The 22,401-nt window shown below is 43.5% G+C and overlaps 2 protein-coding genes across 4 annotated transcripts in view; one reads left to right on the forward strand and one right to left on the reverse strand.

The window, feature by feature from the left end:
- rpap1 (RNA polymerase II associated protein 1) overlaps positions 1-22,401 on the forward strand; it is a 30,884-nt gene that overhangs the window by 2,011 nt on the left and 6,472 nt on the right. The window contains exons 1-19 of one of the 3 annotated variants that reach the window (XM_079528837.1): positions 5,252-5,382; positions 6,569-6,771; positions 7,037-7,185; positions 8,863-8,955; positions 9,286-9,463; positions 9,564-9,707; positions 9,857-10,048; positions 14,417-14,532; positions 14,909-15,007; positions 15,209-15,310; positions 15,395-15,562; positions 15,683-15,862; positions 16,080-16,214; positions 16,454-16,624; positions 17,410-17,567; positions 19,403-19,573; positions 19,949-20,144; positions 21,672-21,781; positions 21,924-22,116. In XM_079528837.1, coding sequence (XP_079384963.1) covers positions 6,573-6,771; positions 7,037-7,185; positions 8,863-8,955; positions 9,286-9,463; positions 9,564-9,707; positions 9,857-10,048; positions 14,417-14,532; positions 14,909-15,007; positions 15,209-15,310; positions 15,395-15,562; positions 15,683-15,862; positions 16,080-16,214; positions 16,454-16,624; positions 17,410-17,567; positions 19,403-19,573; positions 19,949-20,144; positions 21,672-21,781; positions 21,924-22,116 — 2,754 coding nt within the window. In that variant the 5' untranslated portion in view covers positions 5,252-5,382; positions 6,569-6,572. Of the gene's footprint in view, positions 1-5,251; positions 5,383-6,541; positions 6,772-7,036; positions 7,186-8,862; positions 8,956-9,285; positions 9,464-9,563; positions 9,708-9,856; positions 10,049-14,416; positions 14,533-14,908; positions 15,008-15,208; positions 15,311-15,394; positions 15,563-15,682; positions 15,863-16,079; positions 16,215-16,453; positions 16,625-17,409; positions 17,568-19,402; positions 19,574-19,948; positions 20,145-21,671; positions 21,782-21,923; positions 22,117-22,401 lie in introns of those variants that run through there. The other 2 variants (XM_079528838.1, XM_079528836.1) reach the window with 2 other exon arrangements.
- LOC306942629 (transmembrane protein 151B) lies at positions 331-4,521 on the reverse strand (the record flags this gene model as incomplete). The annotated part of the gene is made up of 2 exons (XM_079528637.1): positions 331-1,968; positions 4,375-4,521. The coding sequence occupies 2 exons, from the start codon at positions 4,519-4,521 to the stop codon at positions 331-333; spliced, it is 1,785 nt and encodes a 594-aa protein (XP_079384763.1).

Below are 22,401 nucleotides of genomic sequence, written 5' to 3' on the forward strand. Positions count from 1 at the left end.
TGACCACCAACATTACAATATCCTTAATTATTTATAATTGAAGATATTATTAACCATATTTTGATATTGACAGTGTGATATTACAATTGATATGAATAACGATACAAAATATGTTTCTTTCTTTCATGCCTGTTGATGGCGTAATGATTAAGGTTAATTGCTCTTGAAACCTGCACATCCCTGTGTAGGCCAATCTAAATCCTGAAGGACCCTATCCCCCCCCCCCCCCCCCCCCCCTGCTCTGTCTCTCCCTCAGGCCTCCTACTGTCTCTGCTCGGAGTCAAATGCCCACCACCCTTTTCTAAAATAAGTCTCTTGTTATTTCACAATTCATAGTGAGGTCTCAAGACACGACGACCCTCGTCGTACGTAGTAACGACACACCTCCCTCCCCTCGTCGCTGTCGCAGCCCTCTGCCCGGTGAACAATGAGGACGGGGAAGAAGCGAGCGTCGCGGTACGTCGGGGGACTGTTGTTGAGGGCTAGCTGACTGGAGCAGTCGGACTGACTGCAACGTTCGTCTGCACAGCAGCGGTCCGTCAGGTTGCTGCTGCGGCTTCGCCACGGGCCCACAGTGCGCCGGGAGCCGTACATGCGGCAGAGGGAGAAGCGGGAGGTGTCCAAGGAGAGGCGGGAGTGGAACAATGCTCCACGGCAAGAGAATATAGAGGAGCAGCTGGAGCTGGTGATTGTCCTCCTCCGACCTCCTCCTCCAGCTCCTCCTCCTCTGCTTTGCCGCTGCTGGCAGCAGTGCTCACAGTCCTCCGGTGTTAGAAGAGTTCCATAGCTGTGAGCAGGTTGGCCACCATCCAAAAGACAACAGTCTGATGATGCAGTGTCTTCGATCTCTGTTCTGGAGTTAGAGTCTGTTGTGTCCGGGTTCATCAGCATGACCTCTGAGTAGCTGGGAATCAACTGACGATTGGAACGAATGTGCCATTCGAGTTCAGTGCTGTCCAAAGTATCGACCCTCGGAATACTCCGGGCACCATTGTTCCTCACGGGCACCTCTTCATCTGTGGGAGAAGGGCTGCTGTGGCTGTACTCTAGGCCAAATAGTTTCTCCACACGGTAGTGCACATATGCGGTGCGATACTCAATCAGAACTCTTAACGGCCAGGACAGCATGAGAAGAGCTGCCAGCCAGAAGGCAACCTGGGAATTGTACCAAGGCAACCTGTCAGGGTCTACATACACTATCAGATGTTCCTTGAAGTCCATATTTTTCAGCTGCATCCCCTCCCTGGCCTCCATGTAATCATCCAGACCCTCTATCTCAGAGAAGAACCTGGCTCGTTGGTTAAGGTAAGAGTTTTCAGGACCAGCTCCTGCAAAGCTGAAGCACTTGGTGAACCGCAGGCGGGTTGCTGCATGTCCCTCCAGGCCCCTTAGATCACGTGACACGTCTTTCATCCCACAGCGGCTGTAGTCAAACTCGCCTTCGGCTACGTGTGTGTTGACTCTCTCATGGTACACCTGTGTGGTGGTATAGGCATCCCCATTACGATACCGCGTCACCTGCCGCGTCCGCCGTACAAAATGGTAGCTGATGGCTTTCCACCAGACGCACGGCCGAGCCTGTCGCATCCGCAGCACACGCTCATACACACTATCCACGTCCGCTTTACACTGCAGCTCGCTGCGGGCCTGGCAGTGCCAGCACTCCACCATGTACACCACATACAACATAAACAGGAAGGCCAGTGGAATGTAGATGTAGCCGTCTGAGCAGGGGCTGTCGTGGTAGATCATGGAGTGACCTCCAACCCCAGAGGCCCCCCGGAGAGAGGTGATGGAGGCGGTGAAGGAAGATGTGAGTGCAGAGTTAAAGCTGAGCTTGGTGACCTGGGTGAGTTGGCACCAGGTGACGGCTCCCAGACAGCTGTACATGAGCAGGGACAGCAGCAGGCAACGCCAGTGGGATTCCCGGCAGACACACGAGCCAAGAGACTGCTTCACTGGATGCTGCTGTGGAGAGATGAAATGGGGAGGGCCGGAGAGAGAGTTAAGCCTGATTTATACTTTGTCCTACAATGCAGAAAATAGCCAAACTACAAGTTCACAACGTGTTCTGCGGCACAGCGCATTGTGGGCTTGTAGATTGGCTATTTTCAGCGAGTGACGCCGTCCCGCAACAACATATAGTATACATTTTAAGCAACCAGACAGATTAATGGACATGAGAAATGGCCACTTATGCCAATGAGCATGGAAACATGGAAGTGATACCACTGCTTGCAGCGGAAATGCAAATGAACATGATGGTAGTGTTGGAAATTGCAAGCCAAGCTATCCAGTAGATCAACCACAAAGCTCACTTACATTAAATGAAATTAAACTACACACGCTGATTTAGAATCCATCTGAAGCGTACGTCAATTTAGCCTATTTGCCTAAATCACTGTTTCTAAGAAAATTATATTAATTTATATTTTAGCTTTGTTTTTGCCTCTTTACAAAGTAAATTATTTTTTGTAAAAGATCTTGTCATTGGCATCTGTTTATGGTCCATATCCAGCCTCTGTTATTGACAGTGACAATTCCAAAAATACATTTGCATTACGCCCTTTGCCAATTCAGTCATGAAATAGGCCTATAAATTTGAATATCAATAACATATGCATTTGGATTATTTTCCACACAGCATAATAAATAACATACAGATACACACAAGCTCGCATGCATGCACGCACGCACGCACGCACGCACGCACGCACGCATGCACGCACGCACACACACACACAAACTACACACAGTATCTTTACTCTATTCTATTATCTGTTGACTTTTGAGTCAGTGCAGCATCCCACAGTTACTCTGTCGGACATACAGTGACGGAAACTAGAAAGTGCTCACAATACTGAACAACAGCAGATTTTTCCCATTCAGCGAAGACACTGGTCTAGAAGAGCTGCTATGTTGGACAATAAATAATTATTTTCAGTGTTCTACATTTTATCTAAAAGTCCAACAGAGAATAAACTGAACATAATAGCATTGATTATATCATAATCTCAATATATAATACATTATATTGATTATATCATATAATGAATGATATAATGTATTATGGTTATGGACATTATATATAGTAACCAGAAAATGTATCACATTTTTTATTCACTGTTGGATTTGGTACCATTTTGGACAGGTTTTGTGGTGTAACCTTTATTTATCCAGGGAGGTTCCCTGAGCGATGTTTTTTTGCCCTCCTTAAAAATTGGGAACTGCCCAATGCAACCACAGTGTTATCAGTTCGGCACTGAGCAGCTCCACAGTTGGGCGTTACTTCAATGGTGTGTATTGAGAGGAGTGAGTGTTAATTATTCAGTGTTTCGCTGTCCTGGGGGAACACAAACGGTAACCTTCAGGTCACACACACGCTCCTCTAACCTTGAGACCCCCACTGCATCAAATTGCTACTGAGTAATGAGTATTGACTGCCATATATCTGAAAATTACGTGGAGCTACTATGTATAGTATTTTGCCCCAGGTCATAGGATTGTGAACCCTCCCAACATGAGACTTTGGCTTGAATATATATCTTGTTATAGCCTATCTCTAGTATAGTGATATATGGAGGGAAAGGATTGATGGTGACAGTCAACCATCCATTACAGCACTGACATCAGAATGGGAATGTCACTTTGGTAGCTCCACCACTGTTATTTATTGGACCACACATTCAATACTGGCTGACTGGACAGAACTGGTTTATCAACTGTCGGTCAATGTTTTAGTAGTAGGTTTATTTACACCAGAAAATAAATTCAATTTGAAACTATATGGGATTTAAAGGATACAGAATCAGCACAATTTAAGTAAAACACACATGTTGCACTGATTGGTGGTGATATATTACTAATGGATCTCAAGCCATGGTAAATAATGCGTTGCAAAGCTTTTAGCTACATAATAATTACATATTGTACCATTACATATCGTGTCCTGTCCCTATCCCAAACACAGGCCTCTTGGTCTAGACAGAGCAAGAACTGTCTCTTTGGAACTGCATTGGCTTCCATGTAGTATAGTGTCTGCTGCAGTTGGAATCCATTGTACAGTGATGGAATGGCTAAGCAATCAAATGCACTTTAAATATCTGCTAATTTGAACAGCCTACTAAAATGTATTCGAATCGAATGAAACAAACATAATAATTGGAAGATGATGTAGGCCAGGGATATCCCTGCAGAATACAGATAATAGTGTGTACTTTGGAAGTTATTTCACCCATCAAGTGACATATTTTGTTTTCCAATCTAAGCTTGTGGTAGGCCTACTTTCTTAATATTTTGTCCCATGCACATACTTTTTGTAAACAGGGGAAATTAATATTAACGAACATGTTTGATGCCACACTGCCCACATACCTCTTCTAGGACGTCAATGCTAACCGGTGAGTCCCCGTCACCTTCCTCCTCCTCCTCCTCCTCCTCTCCTCCACCAGCAGCATCATTTGGAGAACCAGTCGCCGTGTCTTCTGCAGTAGTCTCGGTGTCCAGATCGGGAGAGAACATGCTGCAGTCTGAGCATATTGCAGAAGCCACAGTTTAGTTCACTCCGCTTTCTTAGCCTGCTGTTGCCGGCCGGAGCTAAACTTCCTTGATCCGTTCGCTTCTCCTCCTCCTCCTCCCTGTCCCTTAGTCATCATCCACGGACCGTCTGGGCCGCTGCCAGGCTGCTGGTGCTGCACGGGTCGGGGGGGATCCCGCGGTGGTCTCGACTGGCTGCTGGGCGGAGGGGGGCGGGGTTGTGCGGGGATTTCACCGCAGAGGAGGCAGCAGATATTCACCATGATGATGAGGATGCTGATGATGGTGGTGGTGGTGGTGGTGATGGACGACGCTGTCCACGGTCCTGAACGTTTCACACGAACACATGTGTTGGCTACCAAACTGAAACTACCATCGACATAATGACTAATATATTTTGGGCTGCTAGCCTGCTACAAAATAAATCAATGATGAGCCATGGTATGGTGAATGTTTAAATTAATATATAAAAGACGGACACATACCTCTGTCTTACCTTGAAATAATTATCTTCTCAAATGTGCAGGCAGCGCACCATGTATATGCTCGGACGTAGAATAGATATACGCCAATGCACCACCTGACCTAGCTTTATGGGGGCATGTTGACATGCTTGGTAGTAGTAGTGTAGTACCCGATAATGCGCTTGCAGGTTGGAGCTTTAATTTGAAAGAAATTTCTAAGGTGTTTCACAGAAAGCCTTCCCTTTCTAAAGCTTTTATTTTGAAGGTAAAGTTCACTGTGTTAAGTGTGTTGCACAGAAATCCTTCCCCCTGTTTGTTTTCGAATAGACGCACGTTGTGTGGATTCACTGGGAAGTCAGAAGACGCCAACACATTAGCAAAGGTGAAACATATCTTCCTTATTTCCTATTTGGAATTAACAAACTATATACTGTTGTTATTTTTAAACACTTTTCGTCGCAAAGACGGCAAAAACTCAGCTTGCTTGCTCGCTTTGTTAAGCTAATAATTTGAAAATCAATTTGTACAATCCAACGCTGATTAACGTAAAAATAATAATTAAGCAATTGTTAGTAAAGTTCCTTTTAACGCCAAACGTCAAGTTAGCTAACGTTAACATTAGCTGAATTAACTAGCATGAGTGAAAACAATGTGGAGAGGAGACTGGGAGTTTGCTGCTATTATATATATAGGAGTTTGCAAAATTCAGAAAAGGTAACCGAGGGTGCCAAAAGGGGCTAAGAGTTTGCTAGCTCAGAGCTAGGAGTTTGTATACACTCCACATTCTACAATATCTACTGCTTGAATTGAATAATCTGAGTGACAGGTTAAGATCGTGTTTTAAACAAACAAACGAGTACTGCTTGACTGGACAGTCACAGTCAGTGACACTGCTATGAACGGCTTGAATACTCACTTTCTGACATGGCGGGGTGAGTTGTCTGTACTTTCCGTGGGGAGTTGTAAAGCGAGTTGGTAAAGGGAAAAGACGGACAGCTGTTCCCGACCACATAAAACGGTATAAATGACTATAAGACATTGTTAAATAAGCTGTTATTGCCTTTTGCTGTCTGAAGAATGTTCATTAGCTATTGTTCAATACAGACAGCTCACAGAGGGTGATGGGTGAGGAATGGTGCTAACAGACCCATCAGATTGGTACAGCAATCGTAGGCTACTATGTGTTTGGTAATAAACAAATTGCAATCTAGCATCCTCCCCGTACATGCTATTGTTCAATACAGACAAGTAGAGAGTGATGGTGAGGGTGCTAACAGAACAGATTGCATAACGTTGTAAAATAGTAGTTCATAATAACAATGATTATATTTGTATTGATTTATTCTGTAGTATGCACAGTTGTCCTGCTGCATACTTACCTGTGTGTTGTATGAAACTGGCAACACTCCGTGTTATATTATTGTGAAATATTCAGTAAACTATTAAAAAAAACTCTGAGATGATTGTCGCCTTATGTAAGGTGACTTGACCAAGACCTACAGTAATATGGCCTTCTTACAGTGTTTTTGATCATTCATCAGTATCACCACCTCTCATCTGTCCCCCAGAGGGATGTTGCGGAGACCCAAACCAAATGATTGTGAGGAAGACCTCCTACGAGAGCAAGCGCAGTTTCTACTATCCGGCACTCCGTCAGGGGTTCATGTGGTCCGTCGGCCAGACAAGAGGAGAGGAGAGGCTGGGGCAGAAGGAGAAGGAGGCCACACAGCAGAGGATGGAGGAAGTCGGAGAGATGTTGTGTCCATCGCAGGTACATTTTCTTAGTTCTTACCAATTAAGACATGAGGCCGATTCTATAAATGCCTTCTAAATCAGTAGTTTGCTAGTTCACTTTTCAAAAATGTTTAAAAATTACAGATGTACAAGAATTTCAGAGAAATGTCTGCTCTCATCATGCTCCATTAACCGTACTTTCTTAACCTCAACATAAAATGAGGAAATTTCAGTCAAGACTGTATTTTCTTTTTTACTGTCAACACAATTATCTTCATCTGCATCCCTTTTATTTGCTGTAGACCTCCCAGACCAACTCCCTGCTCTGACACCAGCCCCTCCTAAGAAGTCCCGCTTCAAAGCCAACACAGTGCGTTTTGAGGATGAGGATACAGAAGAGCCTTTAGACAGACATGACAGACACATCACTACGGTTCTCTCCAAGATCGTAGTAAGTGATCACCATAAAACAGGGATTCCCAAATGCTTTTATTTACTCGTGAGTCGTGACCCATAAAAAATGGGTCCGAGCCCCAAACATGGGGTTTGGGAGCCACTGTGGGGTAACCCTGGAGGTTTGTTTGTTTCAACAATAAAAGCCAGTCTTTGCCAAACATTGGCAGTAAGGTGACTGCGCCAGCCAGTGCACTGTAAAATCCTGAGTGTTCATTTAACTGTAATAAAAAGGGTCCATTTGGTTTGAGTTGAATGTCAAACATGCTGTCTATAGAGACACACGGGGACTACAAATTTCACGCCCCCAAATGAGACTTCTGGTCCGTTAGGAGGACAGTGTACTGCAGGCCAGCCCATAGAAGTCCATTGAAATTCAACTGTAGTTGGCCTACTTTTAAAATAATCCGAAATGAACTGGAGACAGCATTTATTATTTATAGCATATGTTGATTTGAATAAAAATATGTTTCCAAATGTATGAAGTGTCTTTGTCAACATATATTGTTGTTTTCTCAATAGAGGATGTATGTATTTAATTTACCACTAGAATGAGTTACCCATAATGTAGGCAGAGGGGAGACGGCAGACAGAGAACCTGTCTTTTTAGGGACGTCACTGCCTTTACGAGGCTATGATCACCAACTTTGAAGAGTGGAATTCTCAATAATAAATCCCGATCCCGACTGACTTTGTTCATTCATGTATATATTTTGAACATGTATGTCATGCTCTACCTACCGCGGAGCTCCGACGGTGTGTTTTACCGTTGTCAACTTCTTTTGGCTATAAACTATAATTAACTTGGCTGAATAGTTGGGAAAATAACCCAGCTAAATGGAGGAGTGGCATATTCTGACATTTTCAACTACCTAGTGAATTCTCCAAATGAGTATTAATAATTAGTCTTGCAAGATGCTGTTTAGATCATTTTCCACAAATACATATAAAACTAAACACAAATATATCTGGGTATTGAAAACCTCAAGGGATAAAACCGTGACGTACAGTATACTGTGCGACCCCTTTAACTTGAGATTTACAATGCACTTTTGAATCTGATGGAGTATATTATAGTACATTGTGGGTTGTATATTCAGATGGCAGGTATGTGACATTGAAAAGGACAAATCAAACATATGGGAAACTTTGTTAGAACACAAAAATAATCGCTACAGCTTCAGTAATGGACCAGTGAAATTAGGGTATTTTAATGATGCCTCTCATAGGGATTGCATTGACAGCTGCAGTACACCGTTGAAACGGACCAGAAGTGGGGCCGCTGTCTCATTTGGGTGCGTGAAATTTGTAGTCCCTGTGTCCCATGTTCTTCCTCAATCACCGCTTGTTTGATTTTTTTCAGGTGTGTCACATTGAATTTGCAATTACATAAAAATGTGAACGCAGTTAGAAATGGGTATTTTCTTTTAATATTTTTCTTTATTTGAAAGTGAAATTCCCTAAAGTCGGGATAAGATTGACATGTGTGCAATCATGTAAACACTGAAAAGCATTAGAGACGGGCTATGATTTCACATCTATTTTGTATATTTTTGCGTGATCATGAAACAGACCTATTTCCTTGCCTTTTTTCTCCTTGGCTTGGATTTACATTAATTAAATTTGCTTACAATACAACGATAATGTTCTCTGAAACATTTGCTTTGTGTTCCAGGAGAGAGACACCAGTTCTATTCCAGTCTCTCTACCAACATTCACAGGAATCGCTTTCCCCAAAGTACTGCACCGCTCCGAGACGGACAACCAGGTAGGACTAGGATCACATGGACATTCATTCATCAAGCCTCTATTTCTCCACATGAGATTAGCAAACGTGTTCTTTCCTATATGCTGTGGTTTTGTTGTAATAAAATGCCAGTGTTGATTCACACGTAACACATGTATTCTAATGCTTAAGTGAGATTTAGATTTATGTGAATAACAGCGTTATAATATTTGAGCTGTCCAGGATTAAAATCTGTGTGACCATAGTCCAACAAGTGTAAAAAAAGAAATGGGGGTTATCTATATGTAAGTCTGGAGTGGACATGCACTCATATGTCATTGAATATTGGTAATTGTTCTTCCAACTGACCAGGTGCCGGTATCTTCTGGTGGTGGGAAGAAGAGCATCTTTGCTCGTCAGCTCTCAGCTCAGCGAATCAAGGAGGGCAAGGCTTTACGATGTGCACCTGAAGATGGCTGTCCAAAAATACCTGCACCCATGTGCCCAAATCTCCCTCCTGAAAGTAGCATGGATATAGATACATGTGATGGTTAGTACTGGCTTTGGGTTATGCAGAGATATATGTAATGTTGTCTGTGATTGATGTTATTATTCGCTCTGTGACGTCCTCACTATACTTCTCCCACTAGGCCCCAGGTTGGTGTCAGGACTAGGACTTCAGGGGCCCAACAATGCTGAGAGCATGAGGATCCACCATGAGAACCAGGCCAGGCTCCAGGCAATGTCCCAGGCAGACATATTAGAGGAACAGAAGAAAGTATTGGCTCAGCTTGGTAGGCGTTGCTATCACAACAATGATTGTATTAGTTAATGGTGGGAGTTATTGGTTCCTGAACTAGAGTAGTACTGCTCACCGCACTCAAGTTTGGCCTGGCAGCCCCAACTGGGTATGAATCATCAGTGAATCCATTTTGCTTTCTAGATCCTAGACTGGTGGAGTTTGTCAGATCTCGCAAAGCCCAAGGCACCCCGCTCCCTACCTCTCCCCTCAAACATCCCCAAGGTGTTACCAAGGAGTCTGACTACTGCGGGACCACCAGCCTACAGCAGGAACCCTTGGAAGTAGAGATGGAGAAAGAGGAAGAAGAAGTGACACCACCACTTCCTATCACAGGTAGGAGGAATTTCTGTCTTTTTTAATTTCTGGAAGAAAATATTCGCACTCTGAAGAAGTTTAGGAGTCTTTAAGATCCACAGCAGCAGTAAGCCTTCCTCAGCATTACTAAACCTAAAATAAACAGACTGGTGGTGGGGTCTGTCACGTCTCTAGTCTGACTGAGGCCTGCGGCTGAGAATTTACTGGACAGAATACAGATAGACCAACTTGCTTGTGTTGCTAATCTCCTGGACCGCCTGTGGTGCTAATCTCACAAACCACTGGACTGATCATCTTGAAACCTTTCAAATGGGCCTTGTGGTGGCGCTATACCAGGCTGCTTTATGTTTTGGCCTTATGGCTTAAATGGTTAAGCTGGAAATTATTCAACTCTGTTCTGCTATGAGTGATGAAATTGTCAACATTTTGTTTACAAGGTCAAATTATTAGATCTACTTCCAGTAAAAAATAAATCAATAAAAACAAAATCAATAGATCAGTATATCTACAGCACATTCAGTGTGTGGAACCGAAGCCAAGTGGTTGTGCTGGCTTTCTGAAGCGGAATAAATGTTGCCAACCCAGCGAACTCTGGGCATTGTTATAAATAAGAGTGGGCCTGGCTACTGCTGCTGGCACTGTCAAGAAAACCCAAAGAACCATGGGTAGCTGCCAGCCATCTTCTCCAGCATTCCCCCTCCATCCATTGTGCTGCTGTCCCTCCAACATGTCATTTGCCTTCCTTCTCCTTGTGCAATTAACCAAAAATATATAAAAACTGAAATGTAGGACCTCTAACCGACTTAATCTTGCTTATTTATGTTAATTGATTAATCGAGAAGCAGGGTTTTTAGTGATAATTATTTTTAATGTTGTATATATATCAATGATCGACACAGAAAAAATCATAGATTTTTTATAATCGACTACATTGATTAGTCTGTATTATACAGTACTTTGTTGTACAATGGTGGCGTGTGAAAATAGTGAAATCAACAATCTACAAGCTCACAACGCAGAGAGTAGGGCTGACCCAAAAAAATCGATTAATCGACGATCGATCGATATGCACGGGAATCGATCTTGAAATAAAAAATCGAATAGTCATTAAAAAAAAAAGCGGCCGCTTTTGGTCCGCGAACCGGCCCCATTTGGTCCGCGAGCCATGCTGCATGCTGGCGCCTCGTAGACCTCGCAACGCCTCCTCCCCTCTCCCCCCTCACTCGTGGTAACAACAAAAGTGTAGAATCCCTGATTCCCTGCCACTACAACCCCTTCGGATTCGGAACGCATCTTCTCCAAAGCGGGATTTATTGTCTCTTTTCTGCACTAATATAAGTACGGTAACTAACTATAATATTGCACTCTCAGAGACAGAGACGCTTTTTAGGTTGTGCGAACAGTGAATCATTATATAGTTTCTTACCTCGTGGCTCGTGCTGTTTTGAAGAAAGAAAAATTATAGGCATAATCCAATTATAATCCAAGGTTTGTTTGTCTGGAGGATGGAGATCCAACACTATGTCATATTATTAAAGTAGGCTAAGTAAACTTTAAGAAGGGCTGGTCAGTGAGAAGCTACTCCGCTCTGCTAATTTATCTGACCTATATTTGCGCAACTCACTGGCATTTGGTAGCCTAGTAATTATACTTATTTGGCAGCACCTGCAATTCAGTAACCTACAGGCCTACACATTTCAAAAGGCTTTCATATGCTATTAATATTTTTTCTAATAAGGTTTGTCCTTATAGATAGAAATGTGATCATTTTTGTATAGTTTTGGATATTAATTAATTAATTATTAAAGCACAGGGCCTCGCATTTCTCCCAGGCAGCTCTGATTGCGTGCGCCTCGCTGCTGTCATATAAAGCCTCGATTAAATGACGCTTTATTTCAGTTAATTTTACGGCAAGATAAGGAAAATGCCTTTCCTTTACACTTGCGTGTGCTGTTTCCACGAAGCCTCTGAGTTTATTTCAGTTATAAATGCAAAATGCCGTTGCTGTGCTGCTTTGGATTATATATTTTTTATTTGAGAGGTAATGCCTGTGTCAGGCAGTTTTATTTGATGTTGACTTGTTACGGTCGGATGTTTTATTGGAAGACTAGGAAGACCCTTCCTCTCTGCCTGACCTACTTGTTGTTAACTAGTTGTACGAACGCTTGTTTTCTATTGTTGTATTGTTTATTGGATCTTGTTTAGTCGATACACTTAATTGTTTTAGCTCATGCTCATTTGATTTAGATATTTTGTCTCATCTGTTTAAGGAAATAGGTAGCTGATATATTGCACTTTTACCTTAGCGCTAGGTATACTCTTGGTTGCTTGTTTTTGCAGAAAATGCACTAAAGACTTCTGGTGATTAGTAGTTTTTGTTCCCTACCTATGTTGAATACACTTATTGTAAGTCGCTTTGGATAAAAGCGTCTGCTAAATGACTGTAATGTAATGTAAGACTAATTATTTGTGCGTCACTGCTTTCATGAAGGCTGCTACAATTGGGCGGATTGGGTCAAAGCAACAATTGCTTATTGTTAAATAAAATAATTGAGACCAATCCAAGCATGCGTTTCTCTCTGCTATATCGTTGTTTTATTTATTTTAAGCCTAACACCGGGGCTCCACCGGGCGCGTCAGCGTCGCGTCTCCGTAACCGTCAGGGAATGTTCCCTTTTTAATCAATTAAGGGTGGCTCCACTGCCCGCGTTGCGTGACATTAACGCGTGCATTAAAATTGAACCGGTGCGTTTTTTGACGCACGCGACGGAGGCCTGGCGTTATTCATTGTGCGTCACTGCTCGCCTCGCACCCCCCCCCCCCCCCCCGTCGGATGACGAAGCGTCGACGATCGATCGTGATTCGTTTCGAAGCGTCGATCATCAAAAGCGTGATCGAAGGTCAGCCCTAGCAGAGAGCTTGTCTATTGTCATTATTTTGATAAAATAATCGTTCATTAATTGTAATCGAGGCAAACGTTTGAAATGATCATCTCCTCCCCTAATTGTCCAGCTAATGGGTTATTACAGAGGAGCCAGCCGTTTTGCAGCATACCTACTAGAATCCACAGCCAAAGCTGATCATTGATTCCACTCTGTCTGATTAGCAGGAAGCCCTTCCAAAGCCAGCACTGGCCACTCTGTGTAATGGAGTATTACAGCATTACTGCAGACCGCACAAAGAATGCACCACCAGTGAAATTCTCTCATATGCAACATACAGTTGGGTGCCACCGATATTGTCCCTTATCATTTGACCCATTTAGGCCTGACCTCAGAATTTAAAAAAATCCTTCTAAATCCTCCAGTTTTCTGAAATAAATATTTTCACGATTTTTCAAAAATAGCAGACCTACAAGCTCGTAGCGCGCCACTCGGTGGCGCGCTATGAGCTTGTAGATCTGCTATTTTTCAATAGCTAAATTATAACATAATGTTTAAAACACCAAAAGGGGTTTTGCGCAGATCACGCAAACCTCAGCAAAAAGAAAAGGACAATATCGATGGCCTCCAACAGTATAGACAGGATTCCAACTGCATGGCTCAATGTGATACATGCCTTGATACAAGCCTTGATAATTTGGTCATCACATAAACCATAGCCTTATTTATTAAGGAAGATGATGATGCATTTGAGGATAGCATTTGATCAACACTGAATTAACAGATTAACATTACTCTTATGCGCCCTGGTGAACAAAATGCCACATTACCCAACATTGTGAGGAGGGAGTTGGCTGTATTTGCAGGTTCTGCCGGTAGCTGGTAACCTGACTCCGCCAGATGGGGCAGCAGAGAGTACACTGGGTTCCCCCCTCCTGCTCCCATCTGGGAACTCTCAGGCAGACTTGATGCTCCGGCCACAAAACGGCCTGGCCTCCTGTTCCCAGATGGGAGCAGGAGGGGGGAACCCAGTGTACTCTCTGCTGCCCCATCTGGCAGAGTCAGGTTAGGTAGCTGGTGTATGAACTGTTAAACGTAGCTGTTTTCCACTCTGTGTTTTCATTCCTTTGCCTCAGAAAAAACGTCAGGGTCTACTCAACTGTGAATTTTAAGTACCGTAGATATGCCACTTTAGAATTCAGCTGTATTAGCAAGAGTGAATCGTATATAGAGCACCAACCTCTACCCAGGCGCTCTATCAATCTCTACCCAGGTGCTGTATTCATAGGGCCCAATCTTATGCACTGCCTTACTCCTTATCCCTAACTAACTTCTTTGCCATTTTTTTCTATTTTGAAAAACATTTTAAAATAGTTTAAATAGCTAATCTACAAGCTCACAATATGTCGATCGGCTAGTTGAACTATTTTCGGCCTATACAGAAAATGCAGTTATGCAGTATTGTGTTTCCTCAGCGTGTCTTTTTGTTGTTGTGAACTAACAGCCGATGAGCTGCCAGTGAAGCCACTGAAGGAGTGGGTCCACATGGACAAGCTGGAACCAGAGAAACTAGAGTGGACAAGAGATCTGCCTGCTCCCAGGAAGAAAGGGACCAAGAAGGTAGGGGGGGGGGGGGGGGTGCACGTGAAAATATAATTGGTGAGATTAAAGAATTCTGATTCTGAAGTGTAACTGAGACGTGCAAGGACTTTCTCACTTTTTTATTTCATGGGAGAATATATATGCTCAATTCTCATCTGAGAAACAACAACTAAGGGGGTTTACATTGTGTCAGTCTGGGAACCCATCTCTGTTCTTGAGAGATTAACATTGTGTTAAATAAGCCAGACTGGAAACAAATATATCCCCCCATTCTTTGCTGTATTTTCAAAACAAGCTTCGTAACAAAGTGGATGTGTTGTATTTCACTGTCCACCTATAAGGTGAATACGATGTTTGCTTCGACCAGTAACATTCTGCGGGACTCTTCTGATAGGCCATGCAGGCTCGTTTTGACTTTGCTGGCACCTTGATCCCACCTACCGAAGACCTTCCAACTCACCTGGGACTACACCACCATGGGGAGGAGCCTGAGGTCAGTATTACTGTAGCACAGAGTAGAAATAAACAGAGAGCCAACAGGTGTTTGAAATTGAGTGCTTGTCGGCACAGTAGGACCATCGGCATCCACAGGAAAGGAATGACCCCAATCCACATGCACTGCCTTTAGGCTTATTTTAGCGTGATTTAAAATATATATATTTCACTGATCTTGACATAGAGGATTTTTCCACAGCTGGCAGGTTACTCACTCCAGGAACTCTTCCTGCTGTCTCGGAGTCAGGTGATCCAGCAGAGGAGTCTGGCTCTCAACACTCTGGCCAACATTCTCACGAAGGTACTCCACTATTCACACAGTGCATATAAGTTACATGCACAGCGACAGGCTTTTAAATGCCACCATGTTGCGTTTCTCATACAGGCACGTGCTGGTGAATATGTGTCTCTTTTGAGGGGAAGCGTGACATCTACACTCCTAGACGCTGGTCTACTCTTCCTCCTCCGTTTCGCATTGGATGACAATGTTGAAGGCGTAATGTCTGCGTCAGTGCACGCACTCAAAGCACTCCTAGTGTCTACAGAGGACGAGGTATGAATATCTACAGAGTTGTAAAGCTAGAAAAACATTTTAGCATAACAACATGTCAACATTATGAACCATGTCAGAGCTCTTTAGGTGTGATTTCTCAAACCCATATGCCACGTCTAGGAGTGTCTGGACAGCACCTTCTCCTGGTTCCTTGGCCTGGCCTCCTTCCCCTTGCTGCCCTCCACTCAGGAAGAGGACGACGGGGAGGACGAAGGACTGGAGGAGTCCTTGAAACTGACTGCCAAAGAGAAGGAGGAGAGGAAGACGGATCATGACGTGGCCAGACAGGATGCCATAACGGTATTCACAGGATTTCAAGTGATGTTAAATGGGGTTAAATGTAGAACTATGCATTATATAGCTATCTGACCATGATGTAATGTTCAATTTAAAGTTGGGGTTGTACGTCTGTGGGTCTGTCTGTGCTTATAGGCCCACATAGACATGCCCGACATGAAATAGCTGCCATATATTATCCTTTGAATTTGAAAGAACACACTATCTGTTTCTGTTTCAGGGTCTGCTGAGGATGAAACTGCTCCCCAGACTGCGTTACATCCTTGAGGTGGTCCGTCCGTCTCCACGGGTGGTCCAGGACATTCTGGAGGCTCTAATCCGTGTTGCTAGACACTCTGCCTCCGCTGCCACTCAGGTAAGAAAATGAAAACACTGTTTCTCTTCCTGTTTGACCTCTTACAGTATACACTGTATATGAGTCTCCCTACACCTCACCTGCAGTATCTGCGTTTTTCTTTTCAGAACATGTATGTTCTCAATATCTACCTTGGAATCACATTCAAGAACTTTATTGTCCACTCTTGGTCCTAGTTAACCAAGTTCCTTGTTTATTCTTTTAATCTTATTCAATAAATCCATACTTATCCCTTCCAGGTGCTAGACTGTCCTCGCCTGATGGAGGTCGTGATGTCAGAGTTCTTACCCACTTCCTGGACAATGCCATCTTTGCCCCTCCCCCAATCTGTTTACGGACTCCCATTGGCTAGTGCCATGAAGTTGCTAAGAGTGTTGGCAACTGCCGGGAGACATGCATGTGCCAGGCTTGTAAGTATAAATCTGGCATTGCCAGCCTCTCTGCTTTTTTTTTAGTGGTGCAAACCACTCCAACAACCAGCTTTGTCTGTATCTATTTTTGTGTACCTGTGTACGTGTCCGTGCACAGGTGAGCATGGTTGCTATGGTTAGTGTGTGACGTCACTGACATAGCTGATCAGACTATATAAGACCTTGCACCACTCAGTTCACACGGGTGTGATTTTTTTTTTTAAAAACTGTCTGTATTTCTGAGAATAGCCCAATTAAACACTGTATGTTTGATCTAATGATGAGGTACCTACCTCCTGTAGTAATAACCAGCTGGTTATTGACCTGTCAGGAAGCACGCTTGTGCTGTATTTTCTAGGACAAAAGGGAGGAGCCACAAACGTTAAAGACTTCATTGCAAGACCACGTTGTTCGAGTCTGATACGGTTTGATGGTCATTTGACAAGGAATAACATAGCCTTTACCTGGCTAGCATAACATAACAGCTGACTATGGCATTGAGTTACTACAGCAGCAAGCACAGCCACGTTCATCATGATTGTAATTGAAAGACAAACGGGCTGGGTGAAATACTCTGTTGTGCTCAGCCTCTCACAGCCCTGCATGGCCCATAGAGGCCTGGCACTAATGAAAATCAGGCAAAGGAATAGGATTATTTGAGCTACCTTGTGTGCAGAAGATTCCCAATTTATTATATACTCCATTTACTGATGTTGCCAATGCCTGCACATAAAGTGGTAAAGCATCAGCCACCCACAGCGTCTCTTGTTGCTATTTCTCCCTAGCTGAACTCTCTGGGCGCAAGGCAGCGACTGTGCCGTCTCCTGACCCCAGAGCCCAGGGAGCTACTGTTGGATCAGTCTGAGGCACTCAGGATCACCACAGAGGCTTACAGACTGTGGACTGTAGCAGCCAGCTATGGACAGGCCTGTAATATATACATGTAAGTTTGCTACGTAGACACACAAAGACACAAGGTGCGTTTCCATAAAGCCGTTTTTATGCGCATTAAGGCTCTTGTGCAAAATCTCCTGGATGGAAACACATCAATATGCGAATAAGTCTCCATTTTTCGCAAAAACACTTTTTCGCTTGGAGGTTGCGGATTTAGGCTTTTTCGAAAAAAGGGAAATGCGCAAATAGTGTATGGAAACACTTGCGGTAAAAGGTTTTTAATTAGAAAGCATTGAACTCGCATTATATCGCTTTTGAACAGTTGGAAAATAAAATAAAAAACGATGGGGAGGCCGTGGAGTGAACGGTGCATGGGATGGTGGATAGAGAGGGAGAGGATAAGGTCCCAATTTACTACTACCCGACCCGTCCGATTTAATAATTGTGTAGTGTGTTCAAAGATCCCTTATGAAGTCTGAATCCTCCCGAGTTGATCGGGGCGATCCGATCATTTTGATATCTGGATCGCTACTGTATGGATGCAAGACACACACACACACACACACACACACACACACACACACGTGGACTACGAGTAGCGTAGTAGACTAAACTTTTATATATAGCTGCCGGGTCCCTGCAGGCTATTCGATTTCGATCCATGCATACGCTTCATCTATTCTTATATATTTATATTCATTGCATAAGATAAGCAACCTAAACGTGTAGGCTATAGTCTATATAGCCGATGAAACAAGTTATCCACAACTGTTGTGCAGCTGCAGCTGCAATCCATTTACAGTATAAACGACCAGTATGCTCCAATCGAGTCCCGCGACATATAGGCTACATGTGCCCCGAATATATTAAGACAAGCATTACACAACAAATCGTTCTTTGACTGTAAAGAAAGCCCATCAAATCCCTAAATCAATGGTGTGAACATGGATTAGGACTATACTTTACATGAGCCTCACTTTGTTGATGAAATATTATATAATAAACAAGTAGTTTGCTTCCTATTATTTCATTCATTCCCTTTGGCCATTGATGACGCATGAAAAGTTGACCTTATAGCCCTTCCAGATTTTATTTTAAAGAAGAAGTAGGGTCAGGGTTTGACACATCCACACCAAGTTGAACAATTTGATGCAATAACTTTGCCTAGATGTTGGCAAGTTGTATTTTCTTTCAGGTAAAGCAAAGAGCAGTTTAAGCTTCTGCTTCAAACAGTGATTTGAATTATGATAATATGGGGTATTTACATTATGGTAATATGCGTTATTTACATTTTGGTAATGAGGGTTATTTGCATCTTTTTGAGTGGTGTAAACCACTCCTACAACTGGCTTTTTTGTGCAGAAAAAATGAGCATGGTTGCTATGTTCACCCTGTTGTAATGACGTAATGAAATCACACCCGGGTGAACAGGGTGAACATAGCAACCATGCTCATTTTTTCTGCACACACAAAGCCAGGTAATGAAATCACACCCGGGTGTGATTTCATTACGTCAGACATGATTTCATTACGTCAGACAGACCTTACACCACTCAGTTCGCACGGGTGTGATTTTTATCATTTACACAGGGTTTGAAATGACCTGTTTTTTAGCAATGGTGCTCCCAATTTAAGATGTTAGGAACACTAGCAAAGATTTAGAAAATAAGATGTCTTTAGTGATAAACTATTATAATATGACCGTATGGTTTACAAGCAACCATGATGGTGAAAGTAGCCATACAAATGCATGGTAAGCTAAGGCCTTTTCAACTATTAACACCTCACCAGCTGTATCGCAACACACCGCCAAAACAGCACCATTCTTGGTTAGATTATTATATTGTGCCTTTCAGTGTTTTCATTCCTCCTCTGTCTCCACAGAGACATGTATCCTGTCTTGGTCAAGGTGATGCAGTCTGTTCACCGAACGTGGCTCCCATCAGACCCTCTGCTGCCCCTCCAGCTCCAGAGGATCCAGGCCCTGCTCTCTTTGCTCACACAGGTCACAAACACCGCAGGCTGCCATCAGGAGCTGCAGGCTGGCATGGTCAGGTGAGGATAGATCAGTCGTTCGGTTCCCAAACCTTTTTAGCTCGAGACCCAAAAGAGAAATCAACACGCAACACGTGTACTTCATAAAAGTATTTTCCCCTGTAATTAATGGATTCATTTTATTTGCTTATTTTAATCTTTTAAAATAATAAATAACATGTACGAATAAAAAAATAAAGGGGTATTTACTCGCGACCCATGAAAATTGGTCTGCAAGACCGCAACCCACATATGGGTCCTTCCTGACCCAGTATTTGGGAAACACCCACTGTTTGCATCTATCCCACATAAATGCATAGCAATATGCCTTTTGAATGAACAGTTGAATCACTCGTTTAAATCATAACCTCAACTTTCTTCTTTGTTTCACCACAGTTGTCAGGGTTCTGAGGCCCCCCCACCCCCTCCAGTGTCATGGGGTCATGTGAGTGGGCTGCTGCCCTCCTTGTTGGGACAACTGAAGGGCTGTGTGAAGAGCCTTGATGAGCCAGTTCACAGAGAGAGCAGCCTGGTTCTGATACCAGCTTATCTGGCCTTTGCAGCGGCGTATTACTACCAGCTCTCTAGACAGGTACTGCACAGGTCGTGTGTGTGTGTGTGTGTGTGTGTGTGTGTGTGTGTGTGTGTGTGTGTGTGTGTGTGTGTGTGTGTGTGTGTGTGTGTGTGTGTGTGTGTGTGTGTGTGTGTGTGTGTGTGTGTGTGTGTGTGTGCGTGTGCGTGCACGTACTGTTCTTTTGGACACATGGTGTAGGGCAGGCACAGCAGCGCAAAATGAATCCGACCACCGACATTTACAAGTTTATCGAGATGAAGAAAGTCCCCACTCCCCACACAGTGACAGCAGTGACAGCACTCCATTTTTACAGAATATTCTGTACACTGCAGTGTTTTTATGTGTTTCCTTAAAGGTGATATAGACAAGTTTCCAGTGTTTGTACACAGAAGTGAGTGCGTGTTTCCAAACAAATGCAAATCTAGCTCCACCCCCCTCCCCCCCTCATTCTATTGGCTGAGCCAGGTCACTTCAGGCTATGGGATTGTTGTTGCTGCTGGGAGGGACGCTATGGATATTGCGCTCGTATGGCTAAATATGACATTAAAACTTTATGAATTTCTATCGATATCTTAGTTACAACAATGACATTGAGTTGACATGTTTTTTTAAGGGTAACTGTAGCATAATCGCAATATCACACCGAGTCCCGCAAATGAGGAAGTAGGAAGTAGAGGAGGCTCTCAATTCAATTCTCTTTTATTGGTAATCGTGCATATAAAACATATATTGCCCCTCAAATGCCCCAGCCACTACAGCATCGTTCATGTGAACTACTCTGTCCACGGTTATTCATTGCAATGAAGAAAAATCGTCCCGTCTAGTAAACTGTAGTGGATATAAACAGTGCATTCAGCCACAGGGGTGCAAAGGGGGTGTGTGCTGTTGCAGGAGAACACCTCAGCATCATAATATAGGGAAAGATAGAGGGGGAAAAGGCCAAAAAAATACATTTATATATATTTTAAATTTTGGCTGAAAACTTGTCTATATCACCTTTAAGCAATTGATTAATGTACTCGCCCCACCATATTTCGATGCGGGCCTCATTTGACCACGTCTATCTGCGGTAACGGGACATCTTTGCGACGTGTAAAATATTCCTTCTCATTCATCCGCCACATTGTTTGCTTAATTTCCTTTATTTAATGCGGATTGCATTCATACCTGAATCGAAGTCAGGTGCGCTTGGAAGCGAAGCGAAACCCCCGTTTTTTGGCAAACTAGAATGCAATGTTCGATCCGCACCAGAATTCGAATGAGCCTTCACACCTGCCAAACTAAGCGCACTTTCCGACAATACGCAGCAGGATTCGTTTTAATTGTAGTATAGCATGCTGGTGTGAATGCCACCTCACACCCTGCAGTGGCTTAGGAGGTAGATCAGCCGCTTGGGAATGGGAAGGTTCCCGGTTCGATCCCTGCCCCTGGCCCCCGCTTGATTAGTGTTACAAGTGTCCTTTTAGCAAGACATTGAACCCCGAGCAGTTTTGTAGTAATATCATGCAGTGTGTAAACTAACTAAGCCTTGTGATTTCCATGCAGAACTGTTTCAAGCCAGTAGAGACTCTTCAAGAACTGGAGCAGCTCACAACAGAGGTTCTTCTCCCATTGTTGTCCCACACCGCTGTGGAAAGCCTCATAAAGAACCTCACGTAAGCGTGACAAAAAACATTATTTGTATTACCTATCATTTTATTGCTACCTCACATGAATCTCCAAATTGAGTGAGGAACCCATGCTAAATTCACTTTTTTAGTACACTTGTTTGAATCTTTTTCTTTTTTTTCCTGCCAGGCCTTGCTCCGTAGTGTGTAACCTTCAGTCCAGTCGTCCTGGTCCAGAGATCATCCCCAGCCTGCCTGGTCTAGCTTGTCCACAGAGGCACCGTCTGTGGCTGGCTGTCCCTTCATCTCCCTTCCCTCTGCTCACAGCACTGGGCCTCCTGGTGGACACACTCACAGGCATCCACAAGGGTCTCCCCCACAAAGTATGTGCTTTTGAGGAATTAAAGTTCTCTTCCCATTGTTGAGATTTTTTTTAATCATGTGAGGGGGTAATAATAAACTAGCTTGGGAGGCATACCATTTTCGGGTTTCTTTCGGGTTTTTCGGGAGTGGAAATAACTTGCGTCATGTTGTAGCCACTGATTGTAGTCATCTGCCAGAACCAGAATTACCCAAAATGATTCCCCGTGATCGAGGACATCATCATTTTAGGGCCTACCTAATAAAATCCGACAAGTTTCTTCAAGTACTTCTTGGAATAGTTTGTT

Source organism: Electrona antarctica (assembly GCF_951216825.1).
Source record: "Electrona antarctica genome assembly, chromosome: 18".
Taxonomy (NCBI): domain Eukaryota; kingdom Metazoa; phylum Chordata; class Actinopteri; order Myctophiformes; family Myctophidae; genus Electrona; species Electrona antarctica.